This window comes from Rhinoraja longicauda, chromosome 20, assembly GCF_053455715.1.
Source record: "Rhinoraja longicauda isolate Sanriku21f chromosome 20, sRhiLon1.1, whole genome shotgun sequence".
Lineage (NCBI taxonomy): Eukaryota > Metazoa > Chordata > Chondrichthyes > Rajiformes > Arhynchobatidae > Rhinoraja > Rhinoraja longicauda.
In genome coordinates this window covers 427,514-454,570 of record NC_135972.1, presented here as the reverse complement: position 1 = coordinate 454,570, position 27,057 = coordinate 427,514, and the positions used below count along the sequence as shown (strand labels likewise).

At 48.3% G+C, this 27,057-nt stretch overlaps 1 protein-coding gene across 8 annotated transcripts in view; it reads right to left on the bottom strand.

The window, feature by feature from the left end:
- Nucleotides 1-27,057, bottom strand: part of LOC144603471 (dedicator of cytokinesis protein 4-like) — a 294,693-nt gene that overhangs the window by 103,204 nt on the left and 164,432 nt on the right. For all 8 annotated transcript variants that reach the window (XM_078416684.1, XM_078416687.1, XM_078416689.1 and 5 more), the window contains 8 exons: nt 22,893-23,027; nt 18,336-18,434; nt 17,290-17,384; nt 15,992-16,067; nt 10,565-10,665; nt 10,203-10,261; nt 9,955-10,103; nt 2,846-2,931 (listed from right to left, as the gene is read on the bottom strand). In XM_078416684.1, coding sequence (XP_078272810.1) covers nt 2,846-2,931; nt 9,955-10,103; nt 10,203-10,261; nt 10,565-10,665; nt 15,992-16,067; nt 17,290-17,384; nt 18,336-18,434; nt 22,893-23,027 — 800 coding nt within the window. The remainder of the gene's footprint in view (nt 1-2,845; nt 2,932-9,954; nt 10,104-10,202; nt 10,262-10,564; nt 10,666-15,991; nt 16,068-17,289; nt 17,385-18,335; nt 18,435-22,892; nt 23,028-27,057) is intronic.

Sequence of the window (27,057 nt, the reverse complement as noted above, 5' to 3'; positions counted from 1 at the left end):
AGGCTTTGGAGAGGGCACAGAGGGTGTAACAAGGCATAGACAGGATAGACAAGGCATAGATGGGATAGACAGGAACAAGCCCTTTGGCCCACAATGTCTAAAGTGATATAGACACCAGTGCTCTCCCCCTCTCTCCAATGGCCTTTCTGCACATGTTTATAACAACACAGGGAGAGCCACGTTGAAACACCTCCCTCACTGTGGGCCCACCCTGCGGTCTGTGGACAAGACACCTCCCTCACTGTGGGCCCACCCTGCGGTCTGTGGACAAGACACATCCTTCACTGTGGGCCCACCCTGCGGTCTGTGGACAAGACACCTCCTTCACTGTGGGCCCACCCTGCTTGCAGTGCTGTGGACAAGACCCTGCGGTCTGTGGACAAGACACCTCCCTCACTGTGGGCCCACCCTGCGTGCAGTGCTGTGGACAAGACCCTGTGGTCTGTGGACAAGACACCTCCCTCACTGTGGGCCCACCCTGCGGTCTGTGGACAAGACACCTCCCTCACTGTGGGCCCACCCTGCGATGCTGTGGACAAGACACCTCCGTCTCTCCTGCTGCTTTGCTGAATGTGGTCAGACCCACACTGGGAGCACCGGACACAACGTGTTTGCTGCTACATGGGCAACAGTTTTATCAGGCGGGTTTAGAGTTTGAAATGTAATATAATGGAGCTCAAACTCTCTACCATTCTGGAGAGCCATGGCAACAGACATCAGCTCAATAGAATTCCCACATCAACTTAAAATGCCCGTTGATGAAGCCAGGTGCCAGCAACCGATGAATCTGCAGCAGAGCCTCCTCAGCACCCACAGATGTGATCCGAGTTATATATAGCTGAGCTCCAAGAATAAGAGCTGACAGCACAGTTTCAATTGCACAGAGCTCTGCAAGAGATTGGATCTTGTGGTTTCCATATGACTTGAGAAGACCTTATTTCATCTCCAATGACTACACTTAGACAACGTCCCCAGACCTGGACCACATCTCCAGACGTGGACCACATCTCCAGACCGGGACCGCATGTCCAGACCTAGACCGCGTGTCCAGACCTAGACCGCGTGTCCAGACCTGGACCGCGTGTCCAGACCTGGACCGCGTGTCCAGTCCTGGACCGCGTGTCCAGACCGGGACCGCGTGTCCAGACCTAGACCGCGTGTCCAGACCTAGACCGCGTGTGCAGACCTAGACCGCGTGTCCAGACCGGGACCGCGTGTGCAGACCTAGACCGCGTGTGCAGACTGGGACCGCGTGTGCAGACCTAGACCAGGTGTGCCGACCTAGACCGCGTGCGTGTCCAGACCGGGACCGCGTGTCCAGACGTAGACCACGTGTGAAAACTGGGACCGCGAGTGCAGACCGGGACCGCGTGTGCAGACCTAGACCGCGTGTGCAGTCTGGGACCACGTGTCCAGACGTAGACCACGTGTGAAGACTGGGACCGCGTGTCCAGACCTAGACCGCGTGTCCAGACCTAGACCGTGTGCGTGTCCAGACCTGCAATGCAGTTGGACCAGTTCCTTTGAATCATTGTCATCTTGCATAAAAAGGCAACAGGTCCCTTCCATTTGGGCTGGGAAAGGGGAAGTGATCATGTCAGGTCCCAGGAGAGACTGGGGAGCAGCGAATGACATGAGTTTAGTTTACTATCACGTGTGCCGAGGTACGGTGAGATGCTTTTGTTGCGAGCTAACCAGTCAGTGGAAAGCCAGACATGTTTACAATGTGGGCAGGTGTCTCTCCACAGTCTCCTCCCCATCTTCCTGTAGTTAACTCCAGTCCCCCTCCTGAGCCCAACCTTCAAGCCTCTACAAGACAGCAATTGCCAATCCCAATGTGAAAAATGCCGACAGTGTGGAGTACCAAGCATTAACCCTTCATGAACTAAACAGCAGTAATGTACACCAATTTTACTCCCTCCTCAAGACTGTAAATGTTCTGCTCGCTAAACGTATAAAAATAGAAGTTGTTGCAGTTTGAAAGACTAAACTGAGCAATTAATTTGATGCTCTGTGTAGCAAGGTGCATCGAGGGTGAGTGCAAACGCAGGTTATATAACTCAGCATAACTACTGTGTAAAATCAACAGCTGCCGAATCATGTGGGACCCGGCCCACTTACAGAGAGAGTTCGCGGACATTTAGATGGGAATAAACCAGTTGCATTGTAGCTCAGTGTGAAAAATGTAATCAGGTAAATGATTTGGGGAAAAATGTTAACGTTCTGAATATTCTATAGCCATTGCTGCCAATGCCAACAGTTACTGACTGATAGAAGTTACTGATTGGGCATAGGGCATGGGGCAAACATCAACACTGGAGACACAGAGACTGCAGATGCTGAAGTCCTGAGCAAAACACAAGGTGCTGGAGAAACTGAGCGGGTCAGGCAGCATCTGTGGAGGGAATGGACCGGCAATGTTGTGGGTGGGGACCTGTCATCAGACTGAAGGGACCCACTCTAGACATGGTCAGTTCATTCCCTCCATAGATGCTGCTTGACCCGCTCAGTTCCTCCCGCACCTTGTGTTTGCAAATCAAACCTTGATGCTCCCACTCTGGGCATTTCATTGCTGACTTGCCAATGAATGAATGAATGAATACTTTATTGTCACGTGACAATCAGTAAAATTCTTTGCTTGCATACCCAAGGTGTGCAAATAGTTGCCACGTGAAGGGCGCTGGCAAAGTTACAAAGTTCCCCGCGCCAGGTCCCCTGAGGAGCCGGGCAATGAGCCAGGGGATCCACTGCATGAAATGACGGTAAGTAATCTGAACAAAAACATGTCTAAAGACCATTAACCTCGGTCCATAACGAGAAGGTGCAGAATAAGGTCCACACTCACATGCTGTTGAAAAGCTCCCGGTAAGTCTCGTCACCCTTGCCTTCTGACATCAAGCTGTCCAGTTTGTCTATCAGCTTTGCCTCCACCTGAAACACACATATCGAGCAAGGTCATTTATTATTTAAGTCTTCCGACAAATTTCTCAAGATTTTCTTAAAACCAAAACATTAGTGTTCTCTGCAGGTCTGTGGAGAGCTGGCAGGCGTGACCCAGAAATCTAATTGTGTCCAGAACTGGGGCTGCTGTGCTGGGCTGGGCTGGGCTGGGCAGGGCTCGGCCAGGCTGGGCAGGGCCGGGCTAAGCTGGTTCTTTGCTGGGTAGGGCAGGGCAGGGCTGGGCAGGGCTAAGCTGGTTCGTTGCTGGGATGGGCTGGGCTGGGCCGGGCAGAGCTGGGCTGGGCCGGGCAGGGCAGGGATGGGCTGGGCTGGGCTGGGCCGGGATGTGGGGCAGCTGATAGTTCAGGTGTCACCTGAAATAGATGCCGTCTGCTCAGTAATTGTGGACCCATGGGGAGGGTTTGTCTACACGGCCTTGTAAAGGGAGGGGCGGCTGTGAATGAGACTACAGACTCTTCTGATCAGACAGCAAAGTGTTCTGAAGGGTGTTTGGAGACTCGAGGCAGACTGTAACTCCCCACCAGTGTGGAGAGGTTAGTGTGTGGTACGGTGACGCAGCGATAGTGGCTGCCTCACAAGGCCAGAGACCGGGGGTTCGATCCTGACTACGGGTGCTGTCTGTGCGGAGTTTGTACGTTCTCCCCGTGACCTGCGTGGGTTTCCTCTGAGATCCCATATTCCAAAGATGTGCAGGTTTCTAGGCTAATTGACTCGGTATAATTGTAAATTGGCTTTAGTGTGTGTAGGATAGTGTTAGTGTGCAGGGATCGCTGGTCGGCACGGACACAGTGGGCCGAAGGGCCTGTTTCGCACTGTATCTCTAAACTCAACTAAAGAGTTAATGCTTGCAAATGAATGGAAGATGGAGATCAATGGAACGTTTCTGCATTACTCTCTGCTCTACACACTGGCACTCCTGCATTACTCTCTGCTCTACACACTGGCACTCCTGCATTACTCTCTGCTTTACACACTGGCACCCTCTCCCCTCCCGAACCACCCACTGTCCATCTACAACGACTGATCATTTCCCAGATTCATCTCCCAGTCACCGTGACCACCACCTCCACTGCTCACACCTGTGCCACTGACTCACAATGATAAGCACTTACTCTCAACCACCCACCAGGCGATCCGCCACACTTTCCCTTCCTCTTGCTGGGAGAAGATCACACAAGATGCCACCGTTCCAAAGCTGTGCCACCATGTGGACACCACAGGCTCACTGCTGGGTGGAAGCAGCTTTAAAGGAGACTAGACCAAGTCAACCCGTGGGCCCCATTCCTCGTCGATGATGCTCAGAAATCTCACAGCCTGTTTGCTTTCCTCCTTCTGCCTGTTAAGGGCTTGTCCCACAGGCGATTTAAAGGCGACTGCTGGCAACTAGGCTGTCGCCGACAGTTCACCGGGGTGTCGCGGGCATGACCAGATATAAATTTCTCGGCGACAGCTGGCTTGTCGCCAGGTATCGTTGCTTATTGCGGGCGCTGTCTGTCGCACGCTGACCCCAGGTTTGCTAGGTTCTCTTAGATGCATTTAGAAGCACGTAATATTAAATTAAGAAAAGTCATTTGAAGATACCATAAAATGCTTGTGTTTAACCAATTTATTTACCGTCAGGACATTTGACAGGTAGATTGGAGGCGACAGTTTGACGGTCAGGTAAGCGTGGGAATTTTCATGATGTTTATGGTCATCAGCGATTACATTTAAAGTAGGCTCCCAACCCAGATATGCAACCCAGAAACCAGATATGCATCTCCCGTACATTTTCATAGAATGCCCACACTCCGCACAAAAATCCATTTAACCACGTTTAAAATTAAATTTCTTAATACTGCTATTAGTAAACTGGAAGTAAATCCAGTTTATGCCTTGTTACCGTGAAGCTTGGTTTTCAAGTAACCCGGGCAAGATGTTATATTTCAAAACTCTCAAGTACTTACCGACTTGTCAGTGATTTCAGCAAAAATTAGGACGCCGGAGAAGCATTGACAGCGTGGGAATTTCGCGATGTTTCCGAAGACGGTGTAATCTCGACATGACGGCATTTTCGTGGTCATTGCCGTAGGGTAAAAGAAAATTTTGGCGATCTGCTACGACTTTGACAGTCGCCGGCAGTCGCCTAAAAAATCGCCTAAGTGGGGCATCATACTTTCGTCACACCTGTGTCCACACTGTCTATGTACCTGTACTATGTACCTGCATCCCTCCTCTACAACTCGCTCCCGTCCCCCACCATTTACTGTGCAAGACCTGACCTGCCATTTCGTGGCTCACTGCCCCAGCTCATCTCCATCCTGTTATTGTCTTAGATAACCACCTTCTGTGCTGGCCACTACATCACCAATTATGGTGTTGTCTGCAAACTCACTGACCACCTTAATAACATTTCATCTAAATCATTAAACATAGATGAAAAACAGTGGCCCCAGCACTGATCCCTGTGGTACACCACTGGTCACAGGCTGCCATCCTGAATAATAAGCCTCCCTCTGGCTCCATCCACTGAGCCAGTTATGTGTCCAATCACCGAGCTCTCCCTGAATCCCATCTGACCCAACCATTCAGACCAGTCTACCACAGAGGACCTTGTCAAAGCCCTTGCTCAAGTCCACGTACGCAACATCTAACCGTCTGCCCTTGTCAAATGATGGTAAAGATGGTGCAGGGCAACTGATGTATCAAAGAGTTCTGGGATTTGAACGCACTGTTGTTGCTGACCCCACTCCTGGATGCACTGTTGTTGCTGACCCCACTCCTGGATGCACTGTTGTTGCTGACCCCACTCCTGGACACACTGTTGTTACTGACCCCACTCCTGGATGCACTGTTGTTGCTGACCCCACTCCTGGATGCACTGTTGTTGCTGACCCCACTCCTGGACACACTGTTGTTGCTGACCCCACTCCTGGATGCACTGTTGTTGCTGACCCCACTCCTGGATGCACTGTTGTTACTGACCCCACTCCTGGATGCACTGTTGTTGCTGACCCCACTCCTGGATGCACTGTTGTTGCTGACCCCACTCCTGGATGCACTGTTGTTGCTGACCCCACTCCTGGATGCACTGTTGTTGCTGACCCCACTCCTGGATGCACTGTTGTTGCTGACCCCACTCCTGGACGCACTGTTGTTGCTGACCCCACTCCTGGATGCAGTTGTTGCTGACCCCACTCCTGGATGCACTGTTGTTGCTGACCCCACTCCTGGATGCACTGTTGTTGCTGACCCCACTCCTGGACGCACTGTTGTTGCTGACCCCACTCCTGGATGTTTGACACAACCTTCGTGATAAAGTTGTACAAAAGTCTAGACTTTGCCACATAGCCCATGATTGCAAACATGGAGACAAGACAATGGGATCTTCCATTTTGCCATGTGCAAAGCTGGTGATAAGTGTGGGATCCCGTACTTACGTGCCATCTTTAGAATAACAGAACATCTTAAGGTACTTTACCGAAGGATGGCAGGACAAGGTTTGACAGCACGCACTGTAGAGAGAGCAGGAGGTCGGGACTGCTGCACAGGTCCTCTCAAGAACCAACACTCCTTTAACACTGCTTCACCACATGAAAGGGCAGGCCACACAAGGTATGATTAAAGAAGAGGGGAGGGGAGGCCAGGCAAGGGGCTGGGAGCAGAGGAGAGACCACACTGCCATTTGGGGGTTTAGGAGAGGATTGAGGTGAGACAGCTAACGGTAGAGTCAATAACTAAAGTAAGGGCAATCAGGGAAACATGCAGTTGGTGAAAGCAGCAGAGTATCTCTGCCCACAAGAAACAGATATTGGATTTCTTCCGGATGTCAGTAGCCTTGTTAATCTCAGAGGCGCGGTGGGACTATAAATAGTGAGAGACGTCTTGTGTCAGTCACCGGAGTGGGACAAGAGTTACGTGGATGTGACCTTGACAGGTATTGCTGGAAGCTCGTCACTTCAAACCTCAGATGTGGCCGAGGCAGGTGACAGACAAACAACTCCTGAGTATAAAGTACAGAGATCTCAGTCTGAAGAAGGGTCTCGACCAAATGCTGCCTGCCCGCTGTGTTACTCCAGCATTTTGTGTCTATCCTGAGTTTGGAAGTGTGGAGGTCATGTTGCAGTTGTATAAGACATTGGTGAAGCCAAATTTAAAGTAATGTGTTCTGTTTGGACACCATGTTATAGGAAACATGTTGTCAAGATGGAAAGGTTGCAGAGAGGGTTTATAAGGATGTTGCCAGGACTCGGGAGACTGAGCTGCAGGGAGATGTTGAACAGGTTAGGACTTTATTCCTTGGAGCGTAGGAAGATGAGGAAAGATTTAACAGGAACCTGAGGGGCAACTTTTATTGCAGTGTTTAAGAAACATTTAGACAGGTACATGGATAGGACAGGTTTGGTGGGAAATGGGCCAAACGCGGGCAGTTGGGACTAGTGTAGATGGGACATCTTGGTCGGCATGGGCAAGTTGGGCCGAAGGGCCTTTTTTGTGTGGCTCTGTGACCACAGCTCCTGCAACACCATGTGGGAGACATGGCTCCCCTCTCCACCCCAGCTCTCCTCCCTCTCCCGACCGACCTCCCCCCCACCTCTCTCCCCCTCCCTTCCCCTCAGCACTTCCACCTCCCCTCCCCACCCCACATCTCCCCCTCCCCACACCTCTCCCCCTCCCCACATCTCCCCCTCCCCACACCTCTCCCCACTCTCCCCACCTCTCCCCACTCTCCCCACACCTCTCCCCTCCCCTAAGCAGTTCCTGCTCCCCCCCCCAGCCTCAGCCTCAGCCTCAGCCTCCACCAGTGGCCACGACAGTACCCAGTGAGACCGAGCTCCAGCAGTGAGTAGAGAGGACACATCCCACCAACTGACAACCTAACCCCACACTCTGTTAAACACAAGGCAGTCCAAACCGACAACGCAAGAGCAAAAACGTAGTTAAGTCTTCAAGGTCACGATTGGATCCAACTAAAGCAGAGGTCAACCCACAACCCAATAACCAACCCCAACATAAACAAAATGGAAGAAGCCCACCTGTGAGAGGTCCAGCCTCAGTCTAATCTGTGACTGCTGAACCAGTCAATTCATTTGAAGTAACAAAATAACCTGCCAATTTCACGTTTGGAGATAAAGCACGGAAACAGACCCTTCGGCCCAACTTGTCCGTGCCGACCAAGATGTCCCATCTACACTGGTCCCATTTGCCCACAATTGGCCCATATCCCTCTAAACCGCTCCTATCCAAGTACCTGTCCAAATGTCTTTTAAATGCTGTGATAGTCCCTGCCTCAACTACCTCCTCCGGCAGTTCGTTCCATACACCCACCACCCTCTGTGTGGAAAAAGTTCCCCTCAGGTTCCTGTCAAATCTTTCCGCTCTCACCTTAAACCTGCATCCTTTGGTTCTTGATTCCCCAACTCTGGGTAAAGTGTGCGTTCACCCTGTCCATTCCCCTCGTGCTTGCCCAGATACCTGCTACACCTTCGTCACAATCTCACGGTTCCCATAAAACACATTGCTGAGAGTCATTGCCTGTGATGACAATAACCAAACCCAAGGTGAAAGAGAGAAAGATACACCACCATAACAAACAAATATTCCATCTAAATGTGTAGGAAGGAACTGCAGATGCTGTTTTAAACCGATTCACACAAAAAGCTGGAGTAATTCAGGAAAAGAGCAAGTGATATTTCAGGGCCGAGGCCCTTCTTCAGGCTCGACCCGAAACGTCACCTATTCCTTTCCTCCACAGATGCTGCCTGACCCGCTGAGTTACTCCAGCACTCTGTGAAACGTCACCTATCCATGTTCTCCAGAGATGCTGACTGACCCGCTGAGTTACTCCAGCATTTTGTGTCTATTATCAATTAAATTAAAATGCCTCGTTTTGGTCACAGAAATACCTGAGATATCTGCGATTGTATAACCAGCTTCCAACATGATGTAAGGTTTAAGTGAACGATTACTGGAATAAGCAGATGCACCTTGCATGAATTTGAACATCTAATAAATGAACTGAAATAAATAGGTTTCCAAAGTGAAATACAGAAGCAGGAGCTAGCTGCCAGCCTGAATGCCAGAGGAAACAAACACCTCCCCCATCTCCTCCCCCACACAGTGGCAGAGAGAAAGTGCTCCCATCAATTGCAGCTCAGACCTTCACCAATAACTGCAAATATTTTGGTATTTGAACTTTGAAGCCCAGTTAATTTTTCAGCCTGAGATTTTAAAATCAATATTACATCACTTACACAAGAATATAAATGACGTTTCACGGACATTTAAGTGATGTTTATATTACTGAGATTTAAAATAACACCATCTCCTGGAACCTGCACGGATGTATACTGCAGAGAATATATAATTCCACGAGCTCTCTGGCGTGCCACTCTTGTATAAAATAAACATTGTTTTATGTAGAGCAACCAATGGCAGCATTGAAGAATGACTCCCATTTAGATTCTCAACCAAACCCTGAACTTACAGCAGCCCTTCAGTTCAATTCTCTGCCCCACTCTCCCCAACTTCTCCCTCTCTGACCTCCTGCATGGGTTCATTCATATCTAACTCATATCTAACTTTATAAAAGTTTATATCTGATGGAAGTTTATAAAATTAAGAGAGGCATCAATAAGGTAGACCGTCCACCCCAGGGTGGAAATGTCAAAGACTAGAGGACACAGCTTTACAGTGAGAGGGGCAAAGTTTAAAGGAGATGTGAGGGGCAAGATTTTATGTTACACAGAGGGTGGTGGGTGACTGGAACGCACTGCGGCTGTTAGTGGTTGAAGCAGCTACAATGGTGATGTTTAACAGATAAAAATATGCAGGGAATGGAAGGATATGCATCACCCTAACCCTAACCCTAATGCACGGTGGATAAGAGTTGGTCTTGGAGTCATGTTCAGCACAGAAATTGTGGGCCGAAGGGCCTGTTCCACAGCTACTCGGTTCAATCTCGAGGACGGAACCCAAAACCGGTTTCACCTCCACCTTTAGTTATTCGATTACCTGTTTGAAATTTCCAGTCCGTCTCTGCTCCCAGTCCATCATGTCGTGAAAAATGGGAATCATGACATTCCGAAGGTCAGTCTGGGGTACAAGGGTCACCTCCAGGAACGGCCCAATCAGCCCAGGAATGAAGTGCAGCTTGTGCTCCCCTACAATGTAATCACACAGCCTTTAATATCTGTGGACGGCTGGCACAACGCGAAGCAATGATGTGAATTTATAAAACACAACAGACTGGTGTCCCGTACCAAGGTTTTGCCACATGCTGAAGATTTCACATCCCATCATTACCCGCATGTCTCCGTACCTGTAATTAAAGCTCAGAGTCAGTGACACGGCACAGAAAACAACCGCAGAAATATTTACCACCACCGCTAAAATAATTATGATCTTTTAAAGCACGTCCATAAATGACCAACATGCAACTATAATAACACAACACTGCAACTTCAGTGGATATATTTATGGCATTAGTGCAAGTGTCAGGGGTTATGGGGAGAGGGCAGGAGAATGGGGTTAGGTGGGAGAGATAGATCAGTCATGATTGAATGGCAGAGATGACTTGATGGGCCGAATGGCCTAATTCTACTCCTATCACTTATGAACTTACTTCTCCAGAACCTTCTTCCTTTTCGATGGTGAAAACAGCTCCAGCTGAAGGCAAGGCTGATTGATGAATATCACAGCCAAATAGAAATACGAATCCCACACCTGAGCAAAATAAATGCGTTCATGAGACCCAGAGTTAAATCATTACAAAGTCGGAACTACAGCGCAGTTTTATTGCAATTTCACACGTCTCATTGACAAAAAACATCCAGATAATTTGTAAAAATTCACCTGGAAATTTTTACAACACAGATGAACGAATGAAATGAACAAAGAAGTTCCACGTTTCCAAAAAAATAAGAGCAGAAACAGAATTGATTTAATTGACTGATTGAATAAAATATGGAGTAACTCAGCGGGTCAGGTAGCATCTGTGGAGAACATGGATAGGTGACGTTTCACAGAGTGCTGGAGTAACTCAGTGGGTCAGGCAGCATCTGTGGAGAACATGGATAGGTGACGTTTCACAGAGTGCTGGAGTAACTCAGCGGGTCAGGCAGCATCTGTGGAGAACATGGATAGGTGACGTTTCAGGTCGGGAGAATGCTTCATTTGATGTTTCTAAGTGTTTATGTACATGTTAGTCTAGTAACTTTAAGGTAATAATAATAATTTAGTTTTGATTTTTGTAAATAGTTATTTTGTCTGTTGTTTCCAGTAATATTTGCACTTGTTCCCAATGTGTGAGGGCCATCTACACACAGAATGGCTGACTGTTTTATGGAGCTTGCTCAGTCCACAAGAGCGACTGAGCTTTGAGTTGCCGGCCTCTGTAACTCTCTGTCCCGCCCCCTCTCTGACCCACGTGTCTGGCGCTGTAATAATGAGGCCCAGAGTTAGGCTGAACTCATCCTCCACATTCCCACGTTAGACCCGATCAGACTCAATAGAGCTGTCAAACTTCAGGGAACTGTCTCTCTTTCCACTTGAAATGGTCTGAAGAAGGGTCCCGACCCAAAACGTTGCCTGTCCTTTCTCTCCACAGATGCTGCCTGACCTGCTGAGTTCGTAGAACATAGAACAGTACAGCACATGAACAGACACTTCAGCCTATAATGTCTGTACCGAACATGATGCCAAAACCATAACTTATCGACCTGCATATAACCCATATCCCTCCATTCCCTGCATATCCATGTGCTTATCGAAAGGCTGTATCTGCTCCACTACCATCCCTGGTTCCATCCACACACCACCCTGTGGAGATCCTCCAGCACTTTGCCCTTTGCTAAAGTTTCCAGCATCTGCAGTTCCTTGTGTCTTCATTTAAGTTTCAAATCCCATCCTGCACTGATCATTCCACCAACTCCACCGTCGCCTAAATCAGACTCATGCATCACTCCTGCCTGCACCATGCATCATCAGTCTGCAGCATGCATCGCTCCTGTCTGCACCATGCATCATCAGTCTGCAGCATGCATCACTCCCGTCTGCACCATGCATCGCTCCGGTCTGCAGCATGCATCACTCCTGCCTGCAGCATGCATTGCTCCTGCCTGCACCATGCATCGCTGTCTGCAGTATGCATCGCTCCTGTCTGCAGCGGCTTTGCCAGGCATGTTTCAGGCCTGCACCACGTGACAGGGAGGATGCAAGAACAGGCTGCAGTGAATCATCTCCAATCACTACCTGTGGGGAGATGACTCATGTAATCACACAGTTGGGATCAGCAGCAGATTTTGGATCTCTCTCTCTATCTCTCTTCCTCCTCTCCCCTCCTCCCTCTCTTCCCCCTCTCCCTCCCTCTCCCCCCTCTCTCTGTTCCCCTCTCTCCCTCTCTCTCCCTCCCTCTCCCTCCTCCCCCTCTCCCCCCTTCTCCCTCTCCACCCTCTCTCTCTCCCCCTCCCTTCTCTCTCCCCTTCCCTCTCTCCCTCCCCCCTCCTCTCTCCCCACCCTCTCCCCTCCCTCCCCCTTCCCCCCTCTCTCCCCTTCCCCCTCCCCCTCCTCTCTCCCCCTCCCTCTCTCCCCCCCTCCCCCTCCCTCCTCTTCCTCCCTCCCTCCTCCCTCCCCTTCCCCCTCCCCCCCTCCCCTCTCCCCACCCTCTCCCCCCCCTCCCTCCCCTTCCCCCTCCCTCTCCCTCTCCCTCCACTGAAGCAGCAATGCCACCGTGCCAAGCCGAATTTATTTTCAAATTCTCACAAATCATCAAGTACTTAATGAAGAGGTTATTGCGACATTCTCACATTAAATGTGCACTCATTTCAGCACAACAATCTGGATGGGAATGCAGCTACGCTCCCGGTCTAGTGATGCCGAGGGTTCAGTGGGATATTTGGGGAGGGCTGGACTTGCAATTAGTCGGGGGAAACCTGGAATGGTGACGATTCCATCCGAGGATCAAGAATTTGAATTCCCATTGCATGGAAAGGCTTAAATGATCCTTTGATCTGTGTGGATTCATACACACTGGAGAGGCACCACCTGAATTATGCTGCGGTTCGATTAATTCCACTTCGGGTGAGGGGGTGATTCACTGCAGGAGTGAAGCTCGATTGTTCTCAGTTAAATGCGGGCGCCAGCATTTCATTCCAGGAAAGAATACACATGATGAAGCAGAGCAAAGGCAGGTTACATAAGCTGAGTCCACAGCCAGTGCCAATTTCAAACACTACTCCAGCTGCCTGGCCTCCAGTCTTCAACAACCACATTTGTTAGAATATCTTCACAGTGCTAACAAAGTACTCGGTGAACCCATACAGCCGTTGCCAAAATGTCGGCACTTGTCCGATTCATCCCACCCGTCCACATCCCTACATGCAACCAAATCCCTGGTACACAACCTGCAGTCTGAAGAAGCTTGCTGTGCCAGGTGTGGCAGGGCAGTGAGAACCAGGGACGTGGAACACCCAAACCTGGACTCGGTCTTCATAAGATCATACGGGATAGGAGCAGAATTAGGCCATTTGGCCCATCAAGTCTACTCCGCCATTCAATCGTGGCTGATCCATCTCTCCCTCCTAACCCCATTCTCCTGCCTTCCCCCCATAACCTCTGACACCCGTACTAATCAAGAATCTATCCATCTCTGCCTTAAATATATCCACTGACTTGGCCTCCACAGCCTTCTGTGGCAGAGAATTCCACAGATTCACCACCCTCTGGCTAAAGATATATATTTTTTAAAAAAATTTTTTTTTTTACAATAGGTGCAGGAGGAGGCCATTCGGCCCTTCGAGCCAGCACCGCCATTCAATATGATCAAGGCTGATCATTCTCAATCAGTATTCCTGATCTTCTCCTCATCTCCTTCCTAAAGGAACATCCTTTAATTCCGAGGCTGTGCCCTCTGGTCCTAGACTCTCCCACTAGTGGAAACATCCTCTACACATCCTCTCTCATGCTCAACTATTAACACTCCACGCCAACTACCTAAAAGGCACGAAGAAGGGTCTCGACCCAAAACGTCACCCATTCCTTCTCTCCAGAGATGCTGCCTGCCCCGCTGAGTTACTCCAGCATTGGCAACTTCTCTGCAGTGTGACGTCCTTCCACAACATATTTAATCATTGACCATGGGAAGGCTACTCAACATGAAACGTTGCCTCTACCTCCCTACTGAAGCAGCCTGCCCTGCTGGTTATGTCCAACACTCTCTGTTTTCACCATATTTCCCACAGTTTTCTGATGTATAATAAAACCTGCCACATTGTCAATTCAGGAAACACCAAGACCATTAAGGTTTGCATATTTCAGGAATTCAGTGGCAAAATAAGAAGTTTGTTCCTCATCTCCATACAATCACTTCAATCTGGCACCAACGAGTTGATAATCATGAATTCCCTCCGTTGTTAAGCTTTGGTCCAGATATCTGAGGGACAAGGAAGGCCAGGCTAGAAGGTAGTAGAGTCGTAGAGGCGCACAGCACAGAAACAGGCCCTTCGGCCCAACTCATCAATGCCAACCAAGATGTCCCACTTGCTTGCGTTTGGCCCGTATCCCTCCAAACCTTCCTATCCATGTCCCTGTGGAGGGGCCAGACCTGTAACCTGGCAACTAGCCTGGGCACATGGGCAATGGTCCCGATGACCTGCAGTGTTGGGTAGTCACTGCTCTGCACTCCTACCCTGCCCCTCAGTAATCACTGACACACCTTGTCACACTATGCTCATTCAAACAGTCTACATATCGCCACATTGAATGTACCTGGACCTGAGGCTGCAGAGCCCCAATGGATCGAGAACCTCAATCATTCACTTCCCACTGGAGGGACAACCCCTCAATGCTACTGAATCTCTGAATTCACTGCCCCTGTGAGGCTGCAATCCCTGGTTCATTGGAGGCACATACAACTTGGAAAGATGGGGGACGGAGGGGGCTCTGGGGACCAGAGGGCGGTGGGGGACGGAGGGGGTGGGGGACGGAGGGGGTGGGGGACGGGGGGGGTGGGGGACGGGGGGGGCTCTGGGGGACGGGGGGGTCTGTGGGACGGGGGGGTCTGTGGGACGGGGGGTCTGTGGGACGGAGGGAGTGGGGGACGGAGGGAGTGGGGGACGGAGGGAGTGGGGGACGGACGGAGTGGGGGACGGAGGGAGTGGGGGACTGAGGGGGTGGGGGACGGAGGGGTCCGTGGGACGGGAGGGGTCTGTGGGACTGGCACAAATAAGGAGTCACAGCCAGGGCACGTAGTCCATGTTCACGTTGAATGGGCAGAAGTCTGCAGGGGTCAGATAGTACCGAGATCTGCCCCAAATGAGTGACCACTGAACCAGAGGTCTTCCCCTGCTTCTGGACATCCCAGACAAGGGAAACATGTTCCTCCAGCACTTTGTGTTCCACGCACGATCCCAGCATCTGCAGTGCCTTGTGCCTAAAGGGAAACATCGTCCCTACATCGGCCCCGTCACGCCCTGTGGGAATTGTGCGCGTTTCAGTCGATTGTCTCTTATTCTTCTCAACACAAGAGACCAAAGACCCAGTCTGAAGGAGGATCTCCACCCGAAACGTCACCCATTCCTTCTCTCCACGGATGCTGCCTGTCCCGCTGAGTCACTCCTTAACCATCAACATATCACTAAATACCCGCCCGACCTGGGCAAATGACTTCTCCAACTCCAAACTTACTCCAATTAAATGAAAGTGAGGGTGTTTACATGGAACCTTTGATTATCCACTTGCACCAGCCTCCTCCATCAGCATCGCACCACTACCAAGGGAGATAAAAGTATTGTTGGAAAAGAACCAAGACCCTCTGGTAGGTCTGGCACTATTACTCCCAGTAGATTTAATGTCATCCCCTAGAAAGGTTTCATGACAGGACCGATGTCAATGAGACGATCGTCCCTAAACAATAGTCATTTAATTCCGCACCTGCACTGTGGTTAAATGAGTCAGACTGACTGGAACAGGAACCAAAATTAGGTCAACAATGTCAAAATGCACATCACCCAAAATGCATCAAGACAGCACGATCCAGTCACCATCACCTTACCTTGAAGTCAAAGCTCTCGTTCAGAAAGTTCTTCCTCAGCGCGTCAGATAGGTATAGGATGGTAGTGATGATCACACTGAAAGATGGAAAAACAGGAATCAGTAATCTATACATAAACACACTGCATTGAGTTCAGCTACATCGTGGCTCACACAGTAACCTGTTCAAACAGTTAGGTGTGTTCATCATTCACCAACAACGGTTTTGCCCTGCATTATATATTGTGGACTGTGGAGCAGAACGGTCCCTCATTAAACAATCTACACAAGTAATGACGTTGCTGAAGAAGGGCCGGTTGGCAGGTAACTCCTCGACTTCTCAGAGTTGTTGGGGCATCTTTTAGCACCAGCCTGAACCATGAGTTGAGTTGAGTTTATTGTCAAGTCAAGTCAAGTCAATTTTATTTGTATAGCACATTTTAAAACAACCCACATTGACCAAAGTGCTGTACATCAGTGCAGGTACTAAAAAAGGACATACAATGGCACACAAACATAACAGCACAGACATAAACAGTTTACAGCACCCCCTCAGAGGGCCTCAAACCCTCACGTGTCGTGACATACAGTGGAAAGCCTTGGTTGCGAGCTATCCAAACAACAGGTTCTCTCCACGTCCAACTCTGAGGCCCCACCACCTTCTTCAATGAGTCAAAACCAAGACTCCAACTGCATTGTCCACACTCCTGCTCCAAGGATGGATTAAGCAGGAATAACCAGAGGGAATAACGGAAATGCTCGCCCGGTCTGGTAGTGTCTGTGCAGAGAACTGCTCTGATGAAAGATTATTGAACTGAAGGATTAACTCCCTCTCTCCCTACACGGATACTGCTCGACCTGCTGAACAATTCCAGAGTTTAGTTTAGAGATACAGCATGGAAACAGGCCCTTCAGGGCACCGAGTCCACGCCAACCATCCATCACCCATTCACACTGGTTCTGTGTTATCCCAGCCTTGCATCCATTCATCCATTATGGATGATCCATCCATCCATCACCCATTCACACTGGTTCTGTGTTATCCCAGCCTTGCATCCATTCCCGACACACTAGGGACAGTTTAGAGAGGGCTAATTAACTTACAAACTGGGCAGACACTGGAGCACCACATGTGGTCACATGGAGAACGTGCAAACACCACAAAGACAGCACCCGTGGTCAATTACCCCACAACCTTTAATAAATATTTTGAATAGTTCAAGGTTGCTTTCTTTCACCTAACGGTAATCAGTGGTCTAGAGTTGACATCCTTCAGTCATAGAGAACCTGCCAGTGAGATGTACAAAGTGAAGATCTTACTTGTTGGTTACCAACCGCATTATTGTCCAGTCTTTTGGAAACATCTCTGGCCTTATAAGAATTTTAAACACTGTAAAAATCTGCAGCAGAAAATCCTAAAAAGAGAAATGCATGTTATTTTCAAAGCATTATATACCACTAATTGCTCTCAATTTTTGTCAGAAATCAAAGCCACAATGTCATAGAGCAGAGAAGCAAGTCCTTAGCCACAATGTCATTTTCAAATTGGAATTCTCTAACACAGAAGGTAGTTGAGGCCAGTTCATTGGCTATATTTAAGAGGGAGTTAGATGTGGCCCTTGTGGCTAAAGGGATCGGGGGTATGGAGAGAAGGCAGGTACGGAATACTGAGTTGGATGATCAGCCATGATCATATTGAATGGCGGTGCAGGCTCGAAGGGCCGAATGGCCTACTCCTGCACCTATTTTCTATGTTTCTGTGTCATACAGCCCAGAAACAAGCCCTTCGGCCAGACTCCTCCATGCCGGCCAAGATGTCCCGTCTCCGCTCGACCTATTTGCCCACATTTGACCCACACATAGAGCAGCTGGATGCCAGATTCCTCGAGCCCAACATTGGTGGGACTGTTGCTACTGCACAAGTGCCAGTCATGGACGGAGAGGTCCGTACGTCAGATCTATGTTGGGTTAGTTCACGTGTATGCGTGTTAGCGCATGTTTCAGACGTCTGTGAGGAACAGACTTGGTGTGCTCAGTGGAACCTCTTCACCCTCTGAGCATCACCTTGGGTCTCTCTGCTCTCCCCTCTCGCCAATATCACTCTCTTTCCACACCAATGCAATATTTCTTTGCTCGACGTATCACACTGTGTTGTTGTTCAATATTTGATTGGTAATTTTATTCTTTGTTTATTTGAAGACTATCTTAAATTATGAGTCATAAAGAAGAATATGGTCTGGATTCGAAATAACTTCTGCATACAATCTTTGTCGACCAGCAAGACAAAACCGGGCAATGCGGACGTATTCTCTGCTTGGCTAATTGGCAGATCAATGCATTTGTTCAGATAAATGTGTCTGACTCACCCTGAGATCATCTTTGCTGGTGAAGTGCTCCAGAAGTTGTTGATAATGTTTGTCTGTCATTTGCCTGAGCAGAGCAAGCAGACACGCCACAAACTCCCCCTGTCAGAAACAGACCAGGGCAAGTCAGCATCCCCAGCACCCGCTCAATACATCCACCTGCAACACCAGACTGGGGCAGCGTTAGGTTTATTTACAGTGGAGGAGGGTTGGAGAGGGAGGGGTTTGGGGAAGGGAGGGGTTTGGGGAAGGGAGGGGTGAGGGTTGGGGAGCAAGGGGTTAGGGTTGGGAAAGGGGGGGTTTGGGTTGGGGAGGGGGGTTTGGGGAGGGGAAGGGAGGGGTGAGGGTTTGGGGAAAGGTGTGAGGGTTTAGGGAGGGGGGGGTTGGGGAGGGAGAGGTTAGGGTTGGTGGGGGGGGGGGTTTGGGGAAAGGTGTGAGGGTTTAGGGAGGGGGGGGGTTGGGGAGGGAGAGGTTAGGGTTGGTGGGGGGGGGGGGGTGGGTGAGGGCGATGTGTCACGAGAGGCATAAATGGTACGGATAGTGAGACACTTGTCCCCCCCGGGCAGAGGTTTGGTTTTACATGGATCCTGCTCATTCCAAAGCCTTTGCCTGGTCTCAAGATCGCCAGTGAATCTTTATATGGCGTGTCTGTGGGTTACTAGTGATGAAAACGCCCAGCACTGGTGTAAAGGGCACATTGTTGGCTGATCCCCTGCTTGGATGAGCCTTAGCTCCTTCAGCATGTCAAACCGCAGTGTTAGTGAGACCATCTCACATTACCATAACAACCTCGTCAGGTCTTGCTGGAAAACCAGGGTGCAGAATGGAACACATGTTGTTATGTAAATGTTGCCCAGATCAGTAGACAGTTTAATTGGAAAAACATGAATTCCAAATTTGTATTTAATTGCTTGTCAATTTTGATTCACAGAACAAAGTGCCTGGTTCTCACATTTGTAGTTAGCTTGGTTGTCATTTGAACAATGGTTTAACTCTTTGAATGCCACACTTTAGCATCAGCAGAAATGTCTTTGATTTCTCACCTTGCAGCCAGGTCACTGGTTCAGCTCGGATTAAAGGTCATTAACCCGACCCTTTCAATGGCATTTCTTGCTGCAGATAACGCCTGAACCGCTGAACATTTCCAGCACTTCATGGCTCTTATTTACTTTTCCGTCAATGACAGCCAATCATTAATGATACACAAGAGAATTACTAAGTGTTTCCTCAATAATGCAGAAATTTAAGTCAATTTCTCAGATGATAAATAAAAACCCCATGTTTCCAGCGTTTAAGTCTGAAATGGAAATGTCAAGGTGTAATTTAGCACATGGGAGACGTATCTACATACAGGTTATTCCGGCCCCCACAAAATAGGAAACTAGGGAAAAATATGACGGCACGGTGGCGCAGCGGTAGAGTTGCTGCCTTACCGCGCCAGAGTCCTGGGTTCCATCCTGACTACGGGTGCTGTCTGTACCCAGTTTGTACCTTCTCCCTGTGACCACGTGGGTTTTCTCCATTTCCTCCCACTTTTTTTTTTTTAAGTGTAGGTTGTAGATTAATTGGCCTCTGTAAATTGAAAATTGTCCCTAGTGTGTTGGATAGAACTAGTTGATTTATTCACAAAATGCTGGAGTAACTCAGCAGGTCAGGCAGCATCTCGGGAGAGAAGGAATGGAACTAGTGTGTGGATGATCGGTGATCACTGCGGACCCGGTGGGCCGAAGGGCCTATTTCCATACTGTGTCTCTAAACAAAAAAAACAAAACTAACAAAATAATTGCTTGAACTATATGGTGAATCTCCAAGTTGTTTGAACTACCCGTGATTAATAATCTATAGTTAGCAGGCAAACTTATTGTCTGATGTGGTGAACTTTAATTGGAAATATCATGACTCTTTCTAAGTTCCACAATTAACTACAACATTTCTTAACACAGAATATAATTTTTAAAAATGCAGGAAATTCCCAGGCAGTTCAGCTCATGTTGGTTTGTGAGATTGTGTTTCAGGTGATAACTATTTTTCTGATGTAACCTAATTGCCATTAATTCCCATCAGTGCTGCGATATCTGTAATGTTCATTTTTATGTAGGTTTCCATTCAGTATTGATGTTTTATAGATAATGATTGTGTCACCTTTTGCTTAATTAGATAATTAAGGGATGTGAAATATTTTCACTGGTGACTGCGTGACATTTGTTCTGGTGCAGAGGCACAGAAAACCCAAGAGTAAACCCAGGCCAGCAGAGATTCACGTTAAAACAGCAAGCAACGTTTCAAGGCTGAAGAGATTTCCCTCCCAATCCATCTCTCCCCCATCATACGTCTCCAACCAGCCTGACTGCCCTCCTGTTTAAATAGTGTCTTGGTATTCTTTGTTGTCACCTTCCCCCAGCTATCAATGATCTTTTTCCTTGATCTACGTCCCCTTTGATGTCTCGTTTTCACACCTTACACTTCCATATCTCTGTGCCTCCCTCTCCCCTGTCTCTCAGTCTGAAGAAGGGTCTCGACCCGAAACGTCACCCATTCCTTCTCTTCAGAGATGCTGCCTGACCTGCTGAGTTACTTCAGCATTTTGTGTCTGTCCTGAACATCCTCCTCTCAAAATCTATGGCTGCTGGATCTGGACTGAGTTTAATGGACGTTTGTTGAACAAGTAAATCAAAGGCTATCAGGAAAATTCTAGTGTTGTATTCTGAAGAAGGGTCTCGACCCAAAACGTCACCCATTCCTTCTCTGCCAAGATGCTGCCTGACCTGCTAAGTTACTCCAGCTTTTTGTGTCTACCTTCGATTTTAACTAGCATCTGCAGTTTTTTTCCTACACAATATGACTGCTATAATCTATAAGCTTGAGCAACTGAGTGCCCCATTCTAGTTGTGTGGGAAGGAACTGCAGATGCTGGTTTAAACCCATTCTAGTTCATGTATTCCCAGGCCATCTAAAGGGAAGCCACTTCACAGGCTGATCGCTGCTGAGGTCTCAGAGATTCCTTGCACTGCCAGACACTCATCACTGTTGCCAGCTGTGGTGGTAGGGTGGCACAGTGGCCCAGTGGCAGAGTTGCTGCCTCATGGCGCCAGAGACCCGGGTTCAATCCCGACTACGGGTGCTGTCCTTACGGAGTTTGTACGTTCTCCCCGTGACCTGCGTGGATTTCTCCGGGTGCTCCGGTTTCCTCCCACAGCCCAAAGATATGCAGGTTTGTAGGTTATTTGGCTTCGGTAAAAATTGTAAATTGTCCCTAGTGTGTGTAGGATAGTGTTAGTGTGTGGGGATCACTGGTCGGTATGGACTCGTGGGCCGAAGGGCCTGTTTCTGCGCTGTATCTCTAAACTAAACTAATTGATGTGATCCTAGCTGGGGAGTGGAGGAAAAGGAGCAGGAAAAACAGGCGGGATACCACAGAAGGAAGAGAAATGGGAGGAGTGCAGACAGACAAACACAGAGAGAGTAGAGAGGATATGGGAGGAGTGCAGACAGACAAACACGGAGAGAGTAGAGAGGATATGGGAGGAGTGCACACAGACAAACACGGAGTGAGTAGAGGATATGGGAGGAGTGCAGACAGACAAACACAGAGAGAGTAGAGAGGATATGGGAGGAGTAGACAGACAAACACCGAGAGAGTAGAGAGGATATGGGAGGAGTGCAGACAGACAGACACGGAGTGAGTAGAGGATATGGGAGGAGTGCACACAGACAAACACGGAGTGAGTAGAGGATATGGGAGGAGTGCAGACAGACAAACACAGAGAGAGTAGAGAGGATATGGGAGGAGTAGACAGACAAACACCGAGAGAGTAGAGAGGATATGGGAGGAGTGCAGACAGACAGACACGGAGTGAGTAGAGGATATGGGAGGAGTGCACACAGACAAACACGGAGTGAGTAGAGGATATGGGAGGAGTGCAGACAGACAAACACAGAGAGAGTAGAGAGGATATGGGAGGAGTAGACAGACAAACACCGAGAGAGTAGAGAGGATATGGGAGGAGTGCAGACAGACAGACACGGAGTGAGTAGAGAATATGGGAGGAGTGCAGACAGACAAACACAGAGAAAGTAGAGAGGATATGGGAGGAGTGCAGACTGACAGACACAGAAAGAATAGAGAGGATATGGGAGGAGTGCAGACTGACAGACTGACAGACACAGAGAGAGTAAAGAGGATTTCACAGCCAGCTTTTCCCTTAAACCTCTGTATGGGAGAAAGATTTGAAAATAAAAACTTCATGGATCTGAAATAAGAAATTATTTCATTACACGCAGTTTTGTAAGTATTTTTGTTAAAAAAATTAATACCATAAAGTAAATATTTTATGGTAATACACACAACACGCATTGTAAAAGTTTAGAACCTTTACAGACTTTTCAAGAGCAAAGTTGCAGTTGTCAAAACTTCCTTTGTGATAGATGTACAATAATGTCACTTGTTCAAATGTACCATTAGGCTATTTTCATGAAAGGTTCAGACTGAGTAATGTGTGGAATAAAAAGCAACGAACCAGGTGTTGTTGCAGAAGCATCTGCTTTTGTCGTGATACTTACAGTCACATCCTGAAACTGGAAGCGAACCGTGGGCCCAGAGGGCTGTGGTCTGGTGCTGATTTCTAATATGGTTCTCAGCAGCATGCTTAGCAAACTGTCCACCAGCATGTCCACCTCCTCCGGAACAGTGGCCTCCTAAATAATAAAGGGAATCACAGCTGATGTCTAATATGTTCACATTGTGTTTACTGCACAGAAACCAGCCAGGCCAGTCAAAGAGATGAACAGGGAGAAAACTGCGGGAGGAACTCAGCGGGCGGGTCGAGCAGCATCTGTGGAGGTGGAAGGAAAGTTGGCATTGAGTTCTGACCCTGCACTGGGACTGGTCTTCCCTTCCCCAGATGCTGCTTGACCTGCTGAGTTCCACCAGCTACAGCAGTCCCTTGTGTGTCAAAGGAGCGCGTCTTGTTCAAGTAAACAAGGTTTTGTTGGATTATTATTTCAAGACCTCAGCAAGTACAACCTGGTTCCGTCTGAAAAAAAGGATCGAGAATTAACACGTTGAGGAATTGAGAAGCTTAAAGGTCCCATCACACCATGTCCTTACAAAGCATTGTTTACAATAGTCCTATTTATGGGATGCATTTAATGTTCGTGTTCCCTCTTAATATGGAATTTACTCATTTTCACATGTTGAATACGGGGTGATGGCTGGTGACACGAGCTCGATGGGCCGAAGGGTCTGTTTCCGTGCTGCATCTCTATCCTTGACCAGACTTTACTGGCTTTACCTTGCACTAAACATTATTCCCTTATCACTGTAAATGGATTGATTATAATCATGTATTGTCTTTCTGCTGACTGGTTAGCACGCAACAAAAGCTTTTCACAGTACCTCGGTACACGTGACAATAAACTAAACCTGACCTGAACTAAACTAAAAATATCACTGTGAGGGACTGACAGATATCTCTGCCTTGCCCTGTGGCCCAGCACAGTATCACTGGCATCGGAAACGAACACAACTCCCACACCTCACCGTGACATTAGATATTCTACCCACTCATCAAACTGAAATCACTGCACAAGGCCACACACCAACAATTATCTGGTTCAGGCTTCATCTCCAATAATCAATGTGTATAGAACATTTTAATAATAATAAAAGGTAAAACTATTATTTAATTTACAGTGGAGGCAAGCGACAATATCTGGTGTCACAGTGCTGCAGCGGGTAGAGCTGCTGCCTTACTGCACCAGAGACCTGGGTTTGATCCTGACCTCGGGACCTGCCTGTGTGGAGTTTGCAAGTTCTCCCTGTGACCGTGTGGGTTTCCTCCGGGTGCTCCAGTTTCCTCCCACATCCCAAAGATGTACGAGTGTGTAGGTTAATTGGCCCTCTGTAAATTGCCCCTGGTGTGTAGGGAGTGGATGAGAAAGTGGGATAACATAGAACTAGTGTGATTGATAGTCAGCATGGACTCAGTGGGCCGAAGGGCCTGTTTCCGTGCTGTATCTTTCAATTAAAAAAATCATTTAGTTTCTGTCCAACTTGAAGTTCAAATCTGGCAAATGGAGAAAGTCATCCCTCTGTTGAGAAAACTTCCCAAAAGAAATTGTGTTATCAAATAACCAACAAGGGTGAACTGCTGACCGATATGAGAGTGTTTCTATTTAATTTAATTAGTTTGTCAAATTAATATCATGTTCTCTCCATTCCTTTTACACAAATGTCAGAGGCCCAAAGTTAAAGATTGGCCAACTAGAGGCAAATTGAGCCATGTATTTGCCAGAGATTTGATTGTTGAACCTGCCCAGGTTTGTAAACAGTTTTATTCCAAGTAATAGCCCAACTCATAAATATCCCTCTCCCTGGGGGAATCCTCTGAAGGTAAATTGGTGACTTTACATCCGTTATTCTTGGATTCGAGGCTTTGACCCACAACCTAGACATGGAGGCATCAGGGCCTTGACCTCCAGAGTATGAACGTCAGCAATGCCAAGCTCATTCTGCAACCAGCCATGATCACATTGAATGGCGGTGCTGGCTCGAAGGGCCGAATGGCCTACTCCTGCACCTATTGTCTATTGTAACCCGAGTAATGTCCGTGGAACTGCTGCCCAGAGTCCGTCAATTCATGCATGTTACCATGGCTCCCGTGAATGCACTGTCCGAACACAGCAGGTGAGCACAGCAGGTGAGCACCGCAGGTGAGCACCGCAGGTGAACACCGCAGGTGAACACCGCAGGTGGGACCTGCATCCTCATTTTACTGCAACAGTTAGTAGATTAATTAAAGAAGCAGTTCACCGCTGCTGAGATTCTGGGGCCTACGACTATTATCTCAAGATCGACACAAAGGTGATTTTTTTTCTGTTAGGTTTAACAGCCTGTACAAGATAATTATGTAGTACAGTAAGTCTGAGTTACTCCTCTAATAATTACACAGTGTACAGCAAGGTAAAACTAAAAACTAGCTGAAGACAACAAATCCCACAATTATATTTTAACATGATCTCACTGGCATTTTAAATGCATTGCCAGTACACGTGCTCCCACTTTGAACCAAGTGCATTTCGTAAACTATTGTAACTTCACAAACACACAAGGATTTAAATCCCATTCATTTCTTGGTCATGCTTTCAATGACAAACTTGGGCACCTCTATGGACAGGTGTATGGATAAACCTTAGACTGTCGAGACACAAAATGGAAACAGGCCCTTTGCCCACCGAGTCCGCACCGACCAGTGATCCCCGTACATGAGCACTATCGTACACACCTGTACGTTTTTGGAGTGTGGGTGGAAACCGGAGTACCCGGAAACAATCCAAGCAGGTGGAATGTATAAACTCCGTGTGGACAGCACCCGTAGTCAGGATTGAACCAAGGCCTCTGGCACTGAGGCAGCAGCTCTACCACTGCGCCACCGCAGCGTCTAGTCGGATATTGGCCAAAAGGGGACAGATGGAACTAGTGAGGATGAGGCATCTTGACTGGCATTGGGCAAGCTGGGCCGAGCAGCCTGGTGAGGATGAGGCATCTTGACTGGCATTGGGCAAGCTGGGCCGAGCAGCCTGGTGAGGATGAGGCATCTTGACTGGCATTGGGCAAGCTGGGCCGAGCAGCCTGGTTCCATGTTGTGGAACTCTACAAGTTCCCCCAATTATCACCCAATCCGTCAGTCACCCACTTTTCCACATCAATGCTCTCCTGAAATCCTGTCCTTCATAATCTGACCGAGTAATTATGTATGAAATTGTAGTTGTGCTATTTTTTTATTGGGGAATTGAAGAGGAGTTATGAAGGCTGTTAAAAGTTAGCATCCAAATGAAGTGAAAGGAAGCTGTCAGTAGATTTGCTGACTAGAAAATGAAGATGTTTCCAGCAACTGAGGGGGAAATAAGGGGCAACTAAGCCACAAACAGAAGATCACAAAGTTTTAAGTAAATCCATGGGTAATTTATCAGCCACATAGAGTGATACAGTGTGGAAACAGGCCCTTCGGCCCAACTCGCCCTCACTGGCCAACAAGTCCCAGCTACACTAGTCCCACCTACCCACACCGGCCAACATGTCCAGCTACACTAGTCCCACCTGCCCACACCGGCCAACATGCCCAGCTACACTAGTCCCACCTGCCCACACCGATCAACATGCCACATCTACACTAGTCCCACCTGCCCACACCGGCCAACAGGTGCTGCTACACTAGTCCCACCTGCCAGCATTTGGCCCATATCCCTCCAAACCTGTCCTATCCTATCCATGTACCTGTCTAAATGTTTCTTAAATGTTGGGATAGTCCCTGCTCAACTACCTCATCTGGCAACTTGTTCCATACCCCACCACCCTTTGTGTGAAAAGGTTACCCCTTAGACACCTATTAAATATTTTCCCCTTCACCTTAAACCTACGTCCTCTGGTCCTCGATTCACCTACTCTGGGCAAGAGACACTGTGCATCTACCCAATCTATTCCTCTCATGATTTTACACACCTCTATAAGATCATCCCTCATCCTCCTGTGCTCCAAGGAATAGAGACCCAGCCTATTCAACCTCTCCCTGTAGCTCACACCCTCTAGTCCTGGCAACATCCTCGTAATGTTATTAAATTAGAGTTTAGCTCACTGTAAATGTATCAAATCAGACAGCAAAGAACCATTATGTATTTAGCAACTGCAATCCAAGTCCCACAGATTTTTTTTAAGAGATCAGATGCA